Source organism: Pteronotus mesoamericanus, unplaced genomic scaffold (assembly GCF_021234165.1).
Source record: "Pteronotus mesoamericanus isolate MK-2021 breed Mesoamerican mustached bat unplaced genomic scaffold, CSHL_Meso_final contig_181, whole genome shotgun sequence".
In the NCBI taxonomy this organism is placed as follows: domain Eukaryota; kingdom Metazoa; phylum Chordata; class Mammalia; order Chiroptera; family Mormoopidae; genus Pteronotus; species Pteronotus mesoamericanus.
Genome location: NW_026555077.1, coordinates 2,989,265 through 3,010,828, shown reverse-complemented (window position 1 = coordinate 3,010,828; position 21,564 = coordinate 2,989,265). Strand labels below are relative to the sequence as shown.

The 21,564-nt window shown below is 36.2% G+C and overlaps 1 protein-coding gene across 1 annotated transcript in view; it reads left to right on the top strand.

Annotated features, from left to right (window-relative positions):
• The window catches only part of SLC44A5 (solute carrier family 44 member 5), a 309,363-nt gene that overhangs the window by 218,345 nt on the left and 69,454 nt on the right, over positions 1-21,564 (top strand). The window contains exon 3 of the mRNA XM_054566860.1: positions 12,483-12,556. Within this exon, the coding sequence (XP_054422835.1) occupies positions 12,483-12,556 (74 nt within the window). The remainder of the gene's footprint in view (positions 1-12,482; positions 12,557-21,564) is intronic.

Below are 21,564 nucleotides of genomic sequence, written 5' to 3'. Positions count from 1 at the left end.
CTTCCAGGAGGATTCAAGGCTTGCTCTCCTTTGACGTGCCCCTTGAGGATGAAAATCAACAATGAAGCAACACTTCATGTCCATTTCAGAAAAGACAGATGTCAACTAACCATGCTCATAGCAAAAAACTGAAAAATAGGATCTTTGATCTCTAAAAGCTCAGAGAAAATATATTTTTATCAAGTCGATGTAATAAAAAAGTGGAACAGAGTATTTTGAAGACTGTGGAAAAGAGAAACATAAGATTTGGTGCTCGGATGAGAGGTGTGTGTCCTTTTTCCCCTTCATGTTTAAAACCATTCAAGAGAAATTCATTCACATTCATTCCTGACCACGAGGTGTCTTCGTGGAGCTGTAAACTCTCTCTGTGCTGTGACATTTATCTTCACAATACCCTGGCAATCCAGGAAAACAGACTTGCCCGGGGTGGGGTGGGGTGGGGATGCTGCTGAAGCGGAACTGGCACTGGTTTCACTCTCTTCGGTCTTGTCACCATCCTGGTTCAGCCCTCATTTCCCCAGTTCTCATCCCTCTGCCCTCATCACACACTTCATCCCAAGTTGTTCTCCGTCCGGTGCCAAGTAAATCTAACTAAAATGCTGCTTTTGATATATTACTCCTCTATTCAAGAACTTTCAGTAGAAAATGAGCTGAATTTGTGGTTAGGAGTTACCTAATTTGCAAAATGATTTGTTAGTAATAGCTTTTGTATCAACTGCACAGAGTTGGCAGGATTTCCTCCAAATGAGGTGATGCTATATGTCAGCGTGAGTCTTGAAGTATCCAGTCCTTTAAAGTATAAAATAGTGTAACTGTCGAATTCCCTGAGAGACAAGTCTGAACTAAGGACTACTGAGTCATTCCATTGTACCATCCTTCCCTTTTTACCTCTGTTTTGTTCACACTGACTATCTGGCAGTTCCCAGGACAACTCGAGTCTCATCTGTACTCAGAATCTTTCCCTTTATTTTTTGTTGTTTTACCTGAAACACAACCTTCAGAACCACTTCTTTATTTTTCTTTTTCCCCCCAGCTTTATTAAGACAATTGACATATAACGTTATATATGTTTAAGGTGAACATGTTAATTTGATATGCATATATTACAAAATGATTACCACCATATTGTTAGCTAATCATATAATTGCCATTTCTTTTTGGTGGTGAGAACACTTAAGATCCAGTCTCTTAGAAACTTTGAAGTATATAGTACAGTATTGTTTGCTATGACACTATGTTGTGCATTAGATCTCCAGGATTTATTCACCTGCCCACTGAACAGCATCTCTCTATACCCCTACCACCAGCCCTTGGTCACCACCATTCTATTTAGTTCCATGAATTTTGCTTTTTGAAATTCCATATGTAAATGATATCACACAGTACCTGTCTTTCTCTATCTAACATTTCTCTTAGCATAATGTCCTCAAGGTCTAATCATGTTATCATAAATGGCAGGATTTCCTTCTTTCTGACTGCTGAATTTTATATATATAATATATACATAATTCATCTTCCATTTTATCTGTTGACAGATCCTTAGGTTATTTTCATATCTTCACTATTGTGAATAATGCTGCAAAGAACAAGGGAGGTGGATATCTCTTCAATATCTTATTTCATTTTCTTGAGATTTATACCCAGAAGTGGGATTGCTAGATTATATGGTAGTTCTATTTTTAATATTATGAATTTGAATCAAAACTGTAAGGTACTCTCCACCTCTTTAGAGAGCCCTTCAGTATGTACCCTGTCCTATTATTCTCTTTCATAGTATCATATCTCCTTCCTTCCTACCAGTTATCACATGATCTGTCATAGTATTTGTTTATCTTTACTTATTTATCTTCTGTTTGCCACACTACATTGCAAGCTCCATGAGAGTAGGCCTATCATCTGGGTGGTTCACCACTGTTTGTATAGAATATACCATAATACTTGGCATAGAATGGGTACCAAATAAATATTATGTAAATACAAGAATGAGTTGAGATTTTGGTTCCACAATGCTAATCTTGTCTGTTTTATAGTTTCTACCCAATAAGAATTTTAGTCAACATCCCTCCTCTCTTTCCCATTAGCTATATTTAATTTTACACCTTTGTTCGTGTAGTTCCTTTTGCCTAGAATGAAACTCTCTTCTCTGCCAGTCTTCTCCATAATTCAAAACTTTAACCGATCTCTTATGAGTAAAGTGTCTCATACACTCTAACTCACACTGAACTTCCTCCACTCCATCTAAATCTTTCCTAACAAATTTAAATTGTTATTTTTTAATATTAATTTTTAAGAGCATTTTTCTATTTCTGATTTTGAAATTGGAGTATTTGAGTATTAGGATTATATTCTTTTTCTGCCTTGTATCTCCTTCAACCTTGATTTGGTTTACCTTCATCTTCATCCTTTCTCTCTCTCTCTCTCTCTCTCTTTCTCTCTCTCTCCTCCTCCCCCTCTCTCACACACAGTTTACCTTTACCACAGTAGCAAACAGGACACACCTAACCATGGAAAATAAATTTTTGTGAGATCCTTCGAAGGAGAAAATTACATCTGGGTAAGGCTTAGAAAATATGGGCTCTACATGAACTTACATCTCATAATGGTAGGAAAAAGCATAGTGGTAGGAACTGAGATTCATTATGTATATCACATTGTAGTGCTTGGTTATTAAAAAATAACTGGGACCATTCTTGGATGAAATTATAAGATGGCCTAATGACTCCCAGATTTACTATTAAAATGTTGTTCTGACCCTGGCTGGCTTGGCTTAGTGGATTGAGCACCAGCCTGGGAACCAAAGGGTCACTGGTTTGATTCCGAGTCAGGGCACATGCCTGGATTGCGGGCCGGTCTCTGGCTGGGGGCATGTGAGAGGCGACCACACATTAATGTTTCTTTCCCTCTCTTTCTACCTCATTTTTCTTTTGTCTAAAGGTAAAATAAATAAAATCTTTAAAAATAAAAATAAAATGTTATTCTGAGTATCTTATGCTGAAATGAAAGAGATTTACTGGCATAGTTCGTGATACTTTTTATATCTAATGATTTTAAAAAGATTTATATTAACTTAAGAAAGATTTATATTTCAATATTCAGCTTAGGAAAACTGCAATTGTATATATTTACAAAGGCTGCATTTAAACTTCAAACTCTATGCCAGTGAAAAATAATGGCAAGAATTATTTAGTTGATTGAATATGAAATATAAAATTATTCCGATATAAGGTCTAACAGCTTGCCACTTTAACCTTATTTATATTATTTCTGGAATATGTTTCTCTGGGAAATGAATCTCAGCTTGCCTTGAATTCTGTAAAAATATACAATATTCAGTTTTTCTATTTTAATCTTATAAAATGTTTAATGTTTAATAATAATAGCTGCAGAGAGAAAACACTCATTCTTTGGCATAGTCAATTTGGGCTGACTCGAAATTATTAGAATAGGAAAATGTTATTTTTCATGATTGTTTAAATAAATCTCACTAATGGCTGTGATGTATCCTATAATTTGTCTCCCTGAACATCCATTGCAAGTCATCTTTTCTCTTGTCTGATCTATTATAGAAGCTCAAAAGCCACACTCAATTTTCCTAATCACCTTTCTCTGTTTGACTTATTTCACTTAGCATAATGCTCCCCAGGTCCATCCATGCTGTTGCAGGTGGCAAGATTTCATTTTTTATGTCTGAGTAATATATATACCTATTCATCTTTATCTATTCATCTGTGATGGACACTTAAGTTGCTTCCACATCCTGGCTGTTGTAAATAATGCTGCAATGAAAACAGGGATGCATCTGTCTTTTTTAGAATTAGTGTCTTGGGTTTCTTCAGATAAATACCCAGAAGTGGAATTCCTGGGTCCTTCTTTGTCTCTTGTTATAGTTTTTGTTTTAAAATATGTTTTCTCTGATGTGAGTATTTCTGGAAGATCAATTATTAACATATTTTGAGGATATTAGAAAGATATTATATAATGAGATAACTCAGCAATCTATTTGTAGTTAAGTGTAATCTGCCTTAGATTTTTGTTTTTATTATAATTGCAATTTGTGCCCATTGTGGAAGTTTTGAAAAAACAAAAAAAACAAAAGAAGAAAAACAACGTTTTGAACTCATACCAGAGATAATGACCACTAATATTTTTGTATATTCTTTTGTTAATAATTTACTTATATTATGAACACATGATCATATTACAATATGTTCAATAACCTATTTTATACTCACTATATCATAAACATGTTTTCATATAATTATCATTCTAAAAGTTGTTTACAACTTTTGGTATAAACAGTAGTGTTTTAAATTCTTATAAATTCTTGCTGCATCTCTACATATTTCCATGGTATAAATTACTAGAAATGAATTACTACATCACAGGACATGTGACTTTTTAAGCCTCTTATCATAAGTTGGCAATCTTTTTTGTTATTAAAATTTTGTGACAAATAGTAATTTTCTCACTTTAATATGCATACCTTTGATTAGTAAAGATATTAACTCTTTATCATGTGATTATTAGGAGACATGAGTATTTTAATTTTAATCGCTGAAATTCAATAGCCATCCCAGACATGACAATTTTTAGAACTTCATTGTTTCAACAAATATTTTTTAGCCCCTACTCTGTGTTTCTATGTAGAAAGAATTCTAATCTATTCCAAGAAGTTCAAAGAGCATTCTAAATTGATATGCATACACTGCTAACTTAGTCAATAACTTTGGACTGATGTCCCAACGCTATTCTAAGCTGGATCTCCTAGCCCCTCTCCTGTGGTCCGTGATGCAGATGTAACTTGGATAATAACTGTGCTCCAGCTCCCACTTTACTAGCAATATGCATAGTAGTTTCTACCCACTGACAGATTCTTAAATATTATGCAAGTTTTACAGAGGTGACAAATAACATAGTAAGACCAATTTTGTTTGACCTGGTCCCATTTTAAATAAAAAAGACATTTATATAGGCATCATTTAAACTTCTCTATGTAAAAAAAAAATGAGGTTATCTTCCCCCTTTATAAATAGAAAATATAAGTCACAACCACTACTTTCTCAAGGCAATGGAAACGCAAATGCAAATAGGATAGAAAAGAATTAACCATAGAGGACAGAGAAGCTTTAAAGGCCCAATTATTCAGAAAAGCTTAATAAAGCAGGTATAATACTCAAATATCATTATACATGATCTAATCTATCTGAATAACATTAACATCCCTTACTTTTTAAAGTATGGAATTAATTGGTACATTTTATTTCTCAGCTACAGTTTAAAATATGCTAAAAATCAATAATTCCACAAAACTAACATTCCTTTCTCAATGGCTGAATGCCAGAATTATCTTCTAAGGTAGATATAACCTTGAAGTCATCCTCAAAATTTGTAAAGAGACTTGGAATACTTGCATTAAGATCGAACACTTGGAAATACAAGGTCATATAATAAAAAGCTCATTTGTTTCTGATTCTAGGAACAGTGAAATTCTTCAAGACAATCTTTAACCTCTTATTAAACTTGTAGAAATAGTCAGTGTAATTTGCTTATTTGTAAAACCTCAGCTTCCACAGATGCAAGAGTGGCATGTGGCATAATCTAAATCTGTGGAAACATAACAATAGAGAACTGTTAAATTCTTGTATTTTTTTTTTATTGATTTGAGAGAGAGAGCGAGATCAATTTGTTGTTTCACTTATTTACACATTGATTGGTTGCTTCTTGCATGTCCTCTGACCAAATATTGAACCCACAACCTTGGCATACCAGGATGATGCTCTAACCAACTGAGCTACCCGGCCAGGGTCTGGGATCTTTTAGAGAATGTGTCTGAGAAGGGGAAGAGAAGCTGGACACAACAAGGAGATATACAACTAACCCTCTAACCCTTCAACCACAAGTGCTTAGAGAATGCTCCTGTCACAAAATCACCAGATTCTTTACACTACTAGTCAAGAGTGGAGGAATAGAGCTACAATATTTTTTAAACTTAAGTAGAACTTTACCCTCAAGTAGCCCAAAATGTTTTGAGTCTGCTGACTAATTAGCATCCACTGAGATAATCTGTTCAATTCAAGGCACGCTCTGTAGTTTGCCAAGTGTATTTTGGTGAAGATTGGAAGACGGCCCTAAAGTGCATTGCCCTCTCCTAAAGCCTCTGGGAACTGAAGCAGTCATTCTACATGCCGGAGCAGACTTTTGCCATAAGAACCTGGAACAATAGGTTCTAACGAAGAACTAAACAGCATCATGCAGGTGCCAGCAGAAAACCACAGAGCAGCAATCCTTCTCAACTGTGGATTATGAATGCCTCTGTATTATAGACAGATGTACCCAGGTGACACCAAGAACTTTCAAATAAGAGGAGATTGTTCAACTAGAATCACTAGCAGTGGACAGTCCCTAAACGGACTCATTAGGCAGAATGGATGATCTGTCAGGGTATAATGACTTTTAGGGCTTCCATTCTCGCTCTAATGCTTGATATTAATGACCTTTCAGGATGGTTGATATCATTCGAATTTCATCTGCCAAAAAGAAAGAAAACCAGTAAATGAATCAATTTCTGAATGAAGGTAAAAAGCTGTCCGTGGAAAGGAAGCATAATGACAATTGTTGGAGAATAAGAACTAATGTGGAACTGAAACATGCACTTAATAGAGAAAACTCTCTTACTACCTCTGAATTGAATCTAATGGTTTTCTTTTTTTCTTTTTTTTCTGGTGATTTTACTGAGACAGTAATGTCCAGATGGCAGGCTTAACCTTGACCAAAAAATTGAATTCCCTAGATGAAACATTCACCATATAAGACCATTCTTCCCCCAAAATCTGAAATTTGAAACACTATGAATTTCAGCAGGGTCTGTTTATGATACATCAGCCTATCAGTTTAAGGTGTGCTTACTAATCCTTCATGGAACTTAGATTGCTGTATGTCTTCAGCATGTAAGGTTCTGCGCTAAAGGCTGCTGTAGAGGACTATATGATCTAGGTAAGAGGCCAGCAAACTTTTCCTTTAAAGGTTCAGACAGTAAATATTTTAGGCTTTGTGGCTAGCTGGTTTGTATTACAACTTCTTAAAACAGCTGTTGTAGCACTAAAGTAGCCACATGAATACATACATGAATGAGTGTGGCTATTTTAAAAGGATTTCATTTATGGACATTGACATTTGAATTTTGTGTAATCCACATGTCAAAAATATTCTTTTGTAGAAACCAACAGAGACAAGAGGGAAGGCGGGGGCAGGGAAAAGGAAGGGAAGGGGAAAGTCAAGGAACATATAGCAAGGACTCATGGACAAAACCAAAGGGGAAGAGCTGAGGGAGGGAGGGAGGGAGCAAGGGAAGGTGGTGGGGGCTAGGCAGAGACAAATGTATTTGAAAAAAATAATTAATTAAAATGAAAAAAAATTCTTTTGTTTTTTAAAACCATTTAAAAATGTAAAATTCATTTTTAGCTGTCAAGCTATACAAAAACAAGCAGCAGGCCAGATTTGGCACATGAGCTGTCATTTGCCACTTGCTAGTCCTGGTTAAAATAAATAAAAGATAATTGCTTTCCGGTTATAATAGATGAAAGATAATTGCCTTAAGTATGTACAAACTTCTGTAAGTCTACAGAGATGAGAGTAACCTCTTCTATTTGGAACCTTAACATAAGAGGTGTCATTTGAATTTGTTTAAAGGATGAAATTTTAAATTCTTAAGGTTTTTAAACTTTTTTTTTTTACATTTACATTCATTTATGTGATACCCACAATTTTAAATTTATGTAACAAATGACATTGAACATTTTCTTACGTTTATCAAGCTGTGTGTATTTTTTTTATTGTGGTAAGAACAATTAACATGAGGCCTACCCTCTTAAGAAAATTTTAAGCACTCAATACTGTATTGTTAAATTTAGGCACAATGTTGTATTACAGATACCTAGAACTTATTCCTCTTGCATAACTGAAACTTATACCTATTGAACATTAGCTGTCTATTTGCTCCTCCCCCAGCCTTTAGCATCTACTGTTCTGCTTTGTATTTCTATGAGCATGGCTTTTATTTTATTTTTTTTCAGCTTGACTATTTTAGTTATTTTATATAAGCAGAATCGTGCAGTATTTGTCCTTCTATGCTTGGCTTGTTTCCCTTAGCTTAATGTCCTCCAGATTTATCCATGTAGTCGCATGCAAAATAATTGAAGTCAAGATCTCAAACAGGTATCTGCAGTCCCACAGTCATTAAAGCATTATTTGTAATAGCCAAGCTATGGAAGCAACTTAAATGTCTGTTGACAAATAAGTGGGTTTAAAAATGTGACATATACATACAGTGGAGTATTAATCCACCCTAAAAAAGAAGGGAATCCTACCTACCATATGAAGAATGGGATTTTAGTAGATGCGGTGGAGATCCACACTGGGGCACTTTTGAGAGTAAAAGTGCTCATTGTTAATGGTTACACCAGGGCAATGGCATAAACCCTGCCTGTTCCATAAAAATTGGGACATATGGCCCTGACCAGCGTGGCTCAGTTGGTTGAGCATCAGCCCACAGAGCAAACGGTTGCCGGTTTGATACCGAGCCAGGGCATATGCCTGAGTTGCAGGCCCCATCCCTGGTCTGGGCATGCAAGAGGCAACTGATCATTGTTTCTCTCTCACATCGATGTTTTTCCCTCTCATTCTCCCTTGTTTACCTTTTCTCTAAGGATAAATTAAATCGTAAGAAGAAAGAAATTGGAACTTATGGGTCATTCCAGAGGAAGAATCTGAAGGGGCCATGAGCCAGGGGGTCCTGAGTGTGGTCATAGGACAGTTCATGGTGTATTCAATGAATAAAAAAGTTCAAGTTGGTTGAAGTACATTGAGAAGAATAGAGGGAGATAAAGCTCGAAAGGTCGCCTGGGACTATAAGTAGGATTGAATCTGTAGGTTCTTAAACATAAAGCTAAGACATGTGAAGATTTTTCAATAGGTGGTGAGGAGACACTGCGTTTTAAACAATAAAGTGATGTCATCCCATATTCAGTTGTGTCTGTGACGTGCAGCGTGATTTGGATCAGTCGGAGACTGCACGCTGGAGCCCCGCTGAGAGACTGTGGCAAGAGTTTGAAGAGAAGAGAAGAGAATCTGGACCGAGTCCAGGCAGTATTAAGAGAAAAGAAGGGATGAATAGAACACACATCAAAGAGAAAGAGTCAAAAGAACTTGTCGATTGAATACAAAAGATAAGCTTAAAAAAGGGAAAGTCAAAGGAAGCTCCTAAGATTTTACACTGAGGTAACTGTAGGCATTCTATGTTTGCGGGTGAGAGAGAGGAGGGGAAGGGAAATGTGCAAATGCATATATAATTGTGCTCCTATTCTTACTGTAATTTGGAAAAATAAATATATAAGGTAGTAGTGGTAGTTTTGTAGTTTAACTTTGAAAATACTTTTATGCCAGGGTAGTTCAATCTGAATAAAGTTTTTAACAGAGAGTGAGCAGCTTATTTTGAAAAAATTAGACTTTGATTTGGAGGGAGAGGGAGAGGTTTGGGGGCATATTTCTCTATAACTGATTTCTGTCTTCTTTCTGGGACCCAGGGGGCAGCAACCCATTTTTAGCTTGGTGCAATGGTTCTTAGTGCTTGCTATGAAAGGAAAAATGAATCTACCCAAGGAGAGGCGTAACAATGACAAGCCTCTAGCTAGAATATGATTCAGAATGATTTTCAACCAGGTGCTGGGTACCACTCGGTTGCCTCAATAGCTGTCTTGAAAGACTTAAAAATTTAACCAAATTAAATTCTTGGTATTAAAAAATAACCCATTTCTACAGAACATACAGTATTGTTACAGATGCCCTGAAATCAAAGGAAATGAACAATGATAAGGTGCTACAAGTTCTAAAAACTTGAATTAAGTTTCTGCTATGTTCTTAACTCACAAAATGGTGCCTAAGCTACTTTTTATATTTTGTTCCAACATTCTGGAGGGCATATGTCTGTGAAAAGGGGGAGAAACTGATGAATTAATAGAGAAAATGGCCAGTAATTGCAATTACCTGTAAATAAACACACACAAACATGTACACACACAGACACACACCTATTTTCAAAAGGAGATTTTTTTAAATAACAAAGAGAATCTAATCCCTAGAGGAACAAAATAAGAAATGCAAATGTTTTATCTAGAAAAAAACTTTTCTGATTTTTGAGACTCTTGAAGTTTGTATTTATAATTTTACTTTGCTCAACATTCTTCTTTGTTTAAATAAAATAAAATGAACCAGTCTGGCCATGGGGTATGGTCCGCTGTTTTTCTAAAGCAGTGCACCTGAAAAGTAAAACAGACTTGAATACATTATTCTCTCTGGTCCCATAATAGACTCTCAAACATCTCAAGGTGTGAATTATTGAGAAATGCTATCCCACCGTGGTGTTACTGCTGTGGAATAGTTGTATGGGCACCCAGTAGTCCATGGTGCTGTAGAGTGTCCTTGGCACCAAAAAAAAAAAAAATAGAAAAGTAGCGTAAAACCCATATGGAACCATAACTTCAACTATGGCCCATTCGTCAGTGCCAGTATCCAGGGAGTGCGGGTTTGATTTTTTAACAGCTTCCTTTTGGGTTCTGCATCTGTCCCTGTGCTGTCTTCTGAAGTTGGCAAAGTTTCTTATATTTATCTTCCTAGTATGTATGTTTATTTCTTCCTGTGCTTAATACATAACATTACACATGTATAACATTGTAATACTATGTAAAATTAGGTCATTGTAAATATGTATTACAGTATATATTGTATATAATGTAAATATACAACTATAAACATATAGATATATAATTGGCATGTGCATCTGATCTCATCCCTTTCTCCCTCTTCCTGGTAGTTGTGATTACACACAAGGGCTTAACAACTTGAAGACTTCTAATTAAAGCTCTCCAGTGCTCTCATTCTCGCATCTTTGGTTCCTCACCTGCAGGCATTTCTTATTAGGTATTGAGCTATTTAACAACTGTTCTGACAGAACGGGAACCTGATCTTGATTAGGACGTGTCAGAACGCACATGAACCAGAAATACCATTTTCATTCCCATGCAGATTTTTGTGGTTAACAGTTGTTAACCACAAAAAGAAAAAAAAAAAAAAAAAAAAAACTAGAGCTCTGTTTTCTTCTCATTTTGTTATTATTCTTATAATTTTTAAATCCAACCCAAATTCCTGGGTTGAAACTCTGGATTTAAACACATGATAGTTTGCATGTGCATTGGCCATGAGTACCTTTCTCTATGAAAGGTGCATTTCTGATTGTGGGATAGGAGGGATGTGCGTGGAGTTTCAGCTATGGCTAATCTGAACCTTTACAAAAATTTTAATCATGTTAACATAACTACTAAATGAAAAAGGTTTGGCATTAGAGATGTAGATATTTGCCTGCCACTGTAACTACCTCTCTCTTGGACCTTAGGTAAGTCAATTCGCTACACTACCGCAAACAACCTAATGATATTTTTAGAAAATTTACAGTGAAAGCAATAAAGGTATATAACAGGACTTTATCAATGTAAGATATCACGGTGTCTGTTACTATACCATTGTTATTTATTATTATTACTACTACAGCACTAAAAAAATAGTATGTAACTTGTAACCTGCCTGTGCTAAATTATGAGAGCATATCCATTTGCCCTGCAGAGCAAGTTTTTCCTATGAAAATTCTCATGTGCAATTTTTAATCCTGTCAAATAGGTTGATTTTTTCCTTTACTAATAGATTCTTCATTAAGTTTCAAATACAGAATTGTTGTCTTGTTTCTCACTTTCAAGACATAGCTTTTATGTCCCAGACCACTTAGAAGCTGAACAAGCTATAATATTGGAAATAGGAAATACTTTAGCTGAAAACCTCTAGTATCCCTGCTGGATAATGCCAGATCACTGAATGTCTATGAGCCAAATTTTCTCTAGACCTAATTTGACGTTATCTAGCTTATAGGATAGCTGTGAAAATTACAGTTTTGAGTCATAAGAATAGTTGCAACTCTACTTCCCATAGAATGTTTATGTAGTTAGTCCTTTATTTAATAATAGTACCCTTAAATGTGTATGTTGGAAAAAAAAAGAGACAAGGTGGAATGGAAAATGCCGATTGTTTTATATACATACCATGTGTTGGGGAGGCATGAAGAGGAAAATCATAAAATCAACCAGTTTAAATTTCAGTTTCAGATAAAAAAAATCATTACTTGATGTTGGCATAATATTATCTTTAAAAACATTTTACAAATAAAAACCAAGAAGAATAAATACTAAGAATTCTTGGGGAGCTTCTTCAGTCATGAAATTATGACCCCTTCATTGCTGTAAAGTCTTTGCTTGCAGAAATACATGTGATTTACCTTTCAGAATTATTGGATATGAAATGGCATAATTGTTTTATTTTGTACAGTAAACAAGAATTCATCATGGACACCTTTTAATTCTTTATTCTTTCTTTGTTTTTAGGGGTTGTACAGATGTTCTGTGCTGCATAATTTTCATATTGTTCATTACTGGCTACATTGTTTTAGGACTTATAGGTAAGTAAATGCAGGTATAGAAGATAATTTAACATTTGCTTTTGGAATAACTAAGTCAATGTCATACTTTTGACGTTCATCATTTTCTCCCCCAAACCATCTTATTATTGCCTGTTGCCTTTTCTGAAGAGAACGTGGCTCACCAGGACTCACTGGGTAGCAGATGCAATGAAAAAGAAACACGAAGTAGTTTTTCCAAAGAAAGCCCAAATTAATTAAGTAAATACAATGATAAAGGATGAATAAAAAGTTATGGTTTCTTTTAAATCATTTTTACTTTTTAAGTCCTATTAAACAGCTAATTGTGTTGTATCAGTATGTATTAGTAAACAGCTAACTATTTACTAACAAGAACTAGGCCTAAGTCAGCTGAGGTAATATATTAACTTTTTTGTAAGAAAATTAAAAAGAAGGAGAAGTTATTAAGAATTTTACCAGAATATGAAAAAAATATACATAGATTATATGCCAGCGATATCCCATTTTATACAGGGGACCTGAGTTTCCTCATGTGAACGTCATGCAAGCAATCCCCCGTGGGTGTGGAGAGGGGGCTATGTTATGATAACAGTAATAGAGAGTCTAAAATGTAAAAAAATATATTGGTAAAGATATTTAATGTAATTTCAGTCTTCTTTCAAAGAGGACTATTTTGTGATATGATGAAATAAATCAAAAGGTCATATAGCAGAATAGAAAAGCAAGAAGGAAAATAAAAGAATTTCACCAGATAATGTACTGACAGACAAGAAGTCCTATTGTCTTTGTCTACCAGAAAGAGATATCCTGTTGTTTATTGTTAGGTTAAAGATTTTTCTAAGAAAGTGAAAATAAAGATGAAAAAATGCAGAGATTCTTTATCTGGAGTTTTAAAAAAAACTACCAAAAGGACTGTATGAATATTTTCTGTAAAAAGGTTTCGCAATTGCATATGAATTGATCACATTTTCCCCCAGACACTCTAAGTCCTTTCCTTCGGATGTTGACCTAGGAAATTTGGATATATTATTGTTAGGATGGGAGCTATAAAAGTCAGATAATAGCTTATAATGCCAATAACTAATGCCTTGACTTAATGTAGATAAAATGTATTAGCAGAAAGAAGGCTGTGCCTCCCTAGGGAACAATGGAAAATACTCTTCCCTGCTTTTTCAGTCCTATCTTCCAATAAGAGAAATTCTTTGAGAACAGCAATTGCAAGTAATTTCCAGAAGATCATCTCAGTAATACAATGCAAAAACTACTCAGAATTGGAGAATTAAAAAAGCAAGGCAGGAAGATAAGGGGGGAGAGACGACTAAAGGAACATAAATCACAAAACTAATGTACTCTAAGGCCTTTTGAAGATTCCTTTGGTATTTCTTTAAATTATTTTACTGTCTAAACATCAATGTAGTTTTAGCATAATGCACCATCCATAAATTGGATGTTATAATAAAATGAATTTTCTTATTATGCAACTAATGGAATTTGAGCTTATCTAACTTTGGGACCCATCTTTCTTGTCTATGTAATTTTTTCTTTGTTTTTACTTTTTGTCATAGAATTAAAATTTTTTGCATAAGAGAAAGATTTGGAATCAGGCAGATGCAGAGTTTCCTCAGATTATGTGGTAGACCTGGGCTAGTTTCTTAACCTCAGGTTTCTCCTCTGTGAAATATAGGAATACTACCTACTTTGCAGGGCTGTTGTGAGAAGTAAATGAAATAATATCCAGCTACACCAATAATGCTACATAATAGTACTAGACAGTACCTTTGCTACTGTGTGGTTCTGAATTTTAATAAATTGCCTTTAAATGTAATTTACTCTATTGTTCCTGTGGCAACCCGTAATTCTGGTTATTATAGTTTGAATGCATACAGGAACTTCGTAAGGATCTCATACTGTGCTCAGAATCTTTTCATTAGGAGGCTTTATGGCATAATCAAATAAGCGTCTCCTCCATATCTCAGAGTCAGGCTGCTCTAATCCACAGAGAAATTCCTTCTGTCCTTGCAGAAGCTGGGAAAGCCACTGCCACCCTCTGTCCTGTGGAGACAGGAGAGGGAAGGCCTGGGAGTGCTGCCATTATCCCCTCTCGAGCAAGATAAGAAATGCCCCTTTCTCTTTAATATTTCCAGATTCAGTTTGTAAATGCCTTAGTTCACACAAGGAAGTTAGAGGATAAGTGTTCCTCAAAGCAAAACTGTGTTCCATACGGAATTAATGTGATTCCCCCAAGTTAATCTTGAGGCCACTGATTAAAATGAGTGGCTCATCAAGTTTACTGAATATATATATATACTTACTGTCTTTACCTGAAATGCAAATAGACTCTTTGTATTTGCCTTACTAAACTCTTTCTAAGATGAATCTAACTCTTTGGCTACACCCAATGTTGGACTAAAAGAATGAAGGAAAACAATTGGGAGAGGTCACCAGGAGTATAAAGAATTTTTTAACATGAAGGAACATATTCCCGTACCTGAGGAAAGAGGATGCTAAGTCAGTTTCACTGGTGTTGTAAGTAGTTTGGCATCTTTAGCGATTTTGTTAGATCAGGACTTTTAGCCATTTTGTTAGATCAGAAAGATACAAAACATTATCTTTCATCCATATTTTACCATAAAACAGCTATGTTTGTCACAGATTCTCCTGAGGAAAAAACTGGCTTTTGCCCTTTATGTGGAATATGGCCAGCTAGCATGCAACACAGAAACTTGACGTTTGACTGATGAAAAGCAAAACCTCTATTCAAGTGGGTGAAGTGGAATATGGGTAGAAGGTAATCAAATCTCCTTGAAAGATCTAACTAACATTTATAATAATAGCCCTCTTTTGTCCTACTTCACTGATGGCTGCTATTCAGTTATTTGCTAACTAGAAAAAAAGAATAGGAGTATTTCTTATGCAAATTGTTCCTTGCTATCCCTGTGCTAACATTATGTATATAATAATAGCACAATTTTAACATTCAATAATTTTTTTCTTTTCAAATGGATTTCCAGTTGAGTGAGTTATTTTCTTATTGTATTTACTTAGGAAGCACTTGGAATTCAGGTCCCAAGATTGTTTTTGTTTTTTAATTTTTCCTTAGGAATAATTACTGCTGGTAGTTGAGACAATAGGAAGTTAATACAAAAGCAAATTAATGGAAAATAGATTAGAATTCTGTCATTATGCTATGAGAAGTCCAAGTCACATGAATACGCCATGTGTAGGGGCCTTGGTCAACAGGCTCTTCTTAGCTCCCAGGGATAGATAGTCACTATCAGCCCCATAGAGTTTCCAAATGACCGAAGCCCCAGTCAACATCTGACTGCATGAGAGATCCCAAGCTGAAGCTTCCCCAAATTTCCAACTCCCGAAATCCTGAGCAAAATAGGATTGTTGTATTAAGCCAGTAGATTGCGTTGGGAGTGGGAGTTGGTGTGCAGCAACAACAGATAAGCAGAACAAAATTTAGTGCCTGGCTTAACAAAACTTCAACATGGGCTTGGTTTTGAAACCAGGTTCAGAAACTCATTGGATTGTGAGAAGACTGTTGAGAGAGTTTAAAGGAAAGGGAGAAATATGAGATTGGAAGCAGGAGGAAAAGGCATTTTGCTACATATAGGTGAAATATTTGGCACACTGTTGCCAATGGTAATGTGGGAAATAAGAAATGTACCCAATGAATTCAGGGATCTAGCTAACAAGATCATTTTTAGGAGAGGGACCAACTATGAAGGTCCTCACCTCCACCCAGACCTGACTTAGGTGAGGTGATGAGACCAAGATGTTGAGCCTGAGCCTGATGAATTTATTGGATGAAACTCCCACGGATCTTGGGAGAGTGTCAGCATATTGTATTTTAATGTGAAGGAAATGTAAAAAAATTGTAGTCAGAGGCTGGGCTCTGGTCATTTTAACACATGGCTGCAAATTCTCTCCCATTCCTTCCATCAAGAGGTAGGGTCTGTGCCCCTTCCCCTTAAATCTGGTGAGGCTTGGGATTCCTTCTCCAAAAGAGAAATGAGCCAAAACAAAGTGGACCAGTAAAGGGCCTTGACATGCAGGTAATTTATAGATGAGTGCAAAGAATTAAAGAAAGACTGTCGTGGGCGACTAGAAATAGTATGACTAAAAGTACCAAGTACAGAAAGAAGTTTACATAATTGTCTTAAATCCTTTGTGAAATGAGATAGAATAAAGAAAATAGTCACAGTGAAATCACATGTGGTCAAACTTGACTCCACCACTTCTGGTATTAAAGTTTATGTTCATTGTTTTGGGGTAATACTACAGTCACATGTCTACTTTTCCATTTATTGCTTAATGAAACCCAGCCATTTTATTCTCTTTGCTGATGTGAGTTGCCCCAAAACACCAAGGAGAAAACAGTCTTATTTCCAGCTCTAGGCAGGGAGAGAGACCTTACAGTCTGTGGGTGCTCTGACATTTTAGTTGGTGCCATTGGTATCATTTCTTAGTTGACTGCTCACTGGGATCGTTCCACCACTGTAGTAGTTTCCACGCTAGGATCCAAGACTATAACTTTCTATGTCTTTACACTAAGCTTGGCGAGTTCTTCCCAAAGCATGACTAGTGTCAGTCGGCAGCCCCTACTCAAGCGCTGCTATTAAGCCAAGGTCCCAACCCAGTCTCTGTCTTCATGGCAACTTCCCTTTTGGGCTTTCCTATTTCATTTGCCCTACAGACCTAGTTCAGTGTCAGTCTGTTCTGTCCTAAATTGAAATCTCTGAGAGAAAAGTTAGGGTTCTTCTCCCTTACCTCTCTTACAGCAAATTGGTTTTCCCCATCCCAAGGGATGTGAGAATGGGAAAAACCATATTTTCATAACTGAGTGGTCACTCAGGTGACCTTTTAAAGAACAAAGGTAATTCTAAGATGACTTTTTGATTCTGTCTATACAGAGAAGCAGTTAACAGTTCCTCTGACTAATAAACAAATGAATATAATTCTAAAGATTAATTTATGCCTCACCAGGCATCCTGTTGTTGTAGATTGTGAGCTCGGTGTTATAATTTTAATAGTCACTGTAAGGGGAAGCTGGTGATAAAGAGTGGCTATGGCAGAAAGTCATGGCAGGAACTCACACACTGTGCTTTTATTTATTTCTTTTTAAGATTTTATTTACTTATTTTTTAGAGAGAGAGAAAGAGAGGGAGAGAAACATTGATAGCCTGTCTCTTGTATGCCTCAAACCAGGGACCTGGCCCGCAACCCAGCCATGTGCCTTGACCAGGAGTCGAACCTGCAACCCCTTGCCCTGCAGGGCAACACTCGAACCACTGAGCCACACCAGTCAGGGCTACACATGCAGCTTTTAGTCTGCTTAGGAATTATAACATGAACCTATCTATCAGATCCCAGCTTGGAAACATTGTTTTAGCAAAGTAAAATAATTTCTCCCACTAAAAAAGTAAGAAATTTAAAGAACTTTGGTTCCACCATTTTTTAAATTGTTTGAGTAAATGTCATGAAAAACGTATTATATTTATAGGTAATGGAGCCAGCATTAAATACCTTTTGCCTTCTTTACAAATATATAATTGTTTACAAATTAAGCTATATATCTACACTTCTTTTGGGCTTGGAAATCTTCTATGCAAAAAGAAAGCACTTTGTTTTGACTGTTACTTGAACAGATTTCTTTCAGTGCTGAGTGAGGTTTTTACTGTTAGTTGTATTTTGCTGAATACATGCATTCCATTCAAGTGGAATATTGCTAGCCTGAGAGAGACTGACTTGTGCTCAAGGACACAACCCTAACCTCACCATTGGGTGGCAGAGGCCACCTGTGAAGTGATAAACAACATTTTTCTTATCCAGGCAACCGGGTACAGGGCTGCTTCCAAAAATGCTTCTACAGCAGCAGTGTCATCAACACAAATTTTCAAATTCACTATCATGTGTCCTATTATCTGCTTCATTGCATTTGTAAATTGCTTGTGTTAAAAAGCCATAAGCACAATTTGGCAGGCCTGTTCCTCACATATTAAAACAGTTAAAATGTACCTTTAAGGGATACAAAATAATGATTTGAAAGCCAACATTCTCAACCAGCAAGTGTTTAGGGAATGCCTTAGCTGCCCCAAACAGATTTGCAGTTAATTTTTAAGTGTCAGTGCAAGCGGTTGGCCTGATCACGTCTTCTCCTTGACAGAGGGCTTTTTAATGGTGGCAGCTTCTGACTCAACCGCAGAGCACACCAGGAACATTCTTTGCAAATGTTTGAAAATGGGAGATAATACTAGATAATAACACTTGCCCCTGGTACTTCAGTACTGTACATTTCCTTGATATGAGAGCAAGGAAAATTTGCCTAAGTAAAGTTTTTACCCATCTCTCACCAATCTTTGCTTATATGCAATGATTACCCAAATAGGAGTATTTTACAAATAATTTCTCTTCTCTCTTTTCTTTCTTTCTTACACACACACATAAGCTTCACTTAAAGTGGTCTTTTAAAGTTATTTCTAAACCAGTGAGAAAATGAAGGGGATAAAATGATCAGTCCTTATTAGTACTGACTGCTGTGTAACTTTGTCAATTTGGTTTTATTCACCCGTAACCCAGGCAGTTTAATTCTAGAGCCTGTGCTCTTAACCACTATGCAACCTGCCTCTTATTTACTAAAGAAGATGAATGAGGATTCTTCGAGTAATGAAAGTCACTGAGGGCAGACCAGAACCCCCTGATATGGGGCTAATGCTTTTCTCTCCCTCCTTCTACTCCACCTACTGCCAATTCCACACAGAGTTGGCTTAAAACAGCAATTGTCAAAAATGGCACTAGGGGTATAAGTGAAAAGCAGGTGTTTTTTGCAAGCAAAAATCATAAACAACCTGCTAGCTGCTTTACCCGTATAAATTTGTATGTGTCATTGTTTGCATTCAGTGAATTTTTACAGAATCAACCTGTACTCACTAAAGAGAGAGCACACTCTATATGATCGTCCACACCTATTAACACAGGTTTAATTTTTCCTTCTGTTAGTGTTTGTATTATAGAGTAAATGAAATTATGTCAGATAGTGTCTCCTTTGGGCTTTTTTTTTTTTGGCCGGGACAATCTCTAAGGATTTCATGGATCTTTATAGAAAAAAGCGTGTTTACTAATAGGTATTACTAAAGAATATTACATGTAGCATTTTCAGATATGATGTTACATCCATTTTTAGGAATGATTAGAGCTCACTCTTCATTTAAAGTAAGGGAGTGTTGCCAATTCTGGAGCTGCAATTAAGCAAATAAACACTAGGGCGAGTGGCACTGCATGTGTGATGCCCTTGGGTTTTTCAAGGAAAATTTGAATAGAAAGAGAAGGCCCTGCCTGAACAAAACCTCTTCTGTGGACTGCATGGCTGGCACTGACAACAACATTAGGCTAAAACAACTTTCCTGTAGTTCATTAGAAAATAGCCTAAGATCCTGCCTCTCCATCTGTATCTGGAGCCACACTCCAGCCCGCGTCGGCCGGCACCCGCTGGTTTCCTTTCCATCCCCGGTGTCCATCATCTCCCTCCCCTCACAAAGACTTTGTCCCAGGGTCCTTCTGATGGACGCTTCTTTGCGCCTCCATTTATTTTTCAGGTCTCAGCTCCTGTGTTACTTCTTCGGGGACATCATCCCTGACCTCCCTCATTTGGCCGTTTGCCTTTTTGTACCATGTATTGCTCCTTTGCAGTGCTTGTCAGAATTGTAATTTCACATTTGTGCAAATAACTCATTCAAATCAATTCCCCCCAATAGGCTGTAGACTCTGGGAGAGCAAGGACCCTTACATATCCAGTGTCTAGCATGATGCTGACACACAGTAGGTACTCAAAAAATATTGGTAGAATGAATGAAGAAAAGAATGAATACATTTCTGTCATCATTATGTCCAAATACTTCTTTACCCTAAAAAAGCTATCTACAAATGAGAATAAAAATCTTGAACAAGTTATTAATAGAGGAAGGCTAACATCAAATTCGAATAACTGGGATAAGAAGTATATAAAAGTAATCAGCATACAGTCAATCTTGTAATAAAACAACAAAGAGGTAAAAAGCCTAATTTAGTTTCTTGGTTTATTTATTTGCCCATTTCCTTCCAATTCTATGTCTTTTTAAAATTAATCTCTGAGGGAGGGAAGGAGGGAGGGGGCAAGGGAAAGTGGTGGGGGGTAGGCAGAGACAAATGTATTTGAAAAAATAAATTAAAATAAAAAAACTATACCAAAAAAATAAATAAATAAAATTAATCCGTTTTAAAAAATATATACCTTGTCCCATATTTTGTCTACTATTCTGACCCCTTCTATTTCACAAACCTCAAAATTTAGAATGTATATCTTTCTTATCTTTTAATTTTTCTTTTAAAAATATTTATTTATTTTTAGAGAAAGGGGAAAGGAGGGAGAAAGAGAGGAAGAGAAACACCAATGTATGGTTGCCTCTCATATGCCCCCAACTGGGGACCTAGTCCACGACCCAGACATATGTCCTGACTGGGATTTGAACCAGAAACCATTTGATTCACAGACCAGCGCTCAATCCACTGAGCCACGCCATCAAAGGCCACTCTTTTTATTTTATTTTATTTTTTTTTTTGCTGTCTTATGTGACAGTAAATTCTGGCAAAAGAGAATCTGAAAACATTATACCTCTAGTTATTTTTTGTTTGTTGTTTTTAATAAAGTCCTACATGTCTTGCTGAATGTATCTGAAGTTCTACCCTTGAATAAGCTGGTTGCTTGTTCAGAATATAGGCTGAGCATTTTTAATTACCTCCTCCATCTCTCGCTACCATCTCTTTACACTGCTCTGTTCCCTTAGAAACTGGCATATAATTTATAAGGATTACATCAACAGGTTGTCTTGTCCTGTGGCTTCTAATTTGTTTTGATCAGTGAGAAGTGATCAATCAGCAATAGATTGAAGGGTAAAAGAATGAGTTTGTGGAGTTTATTCATCTGATTCTTGCTGGTATGCCCTTCTACCTAAGGCTCCAAGTCCTGTGAGTCAGCTCTTTCCATT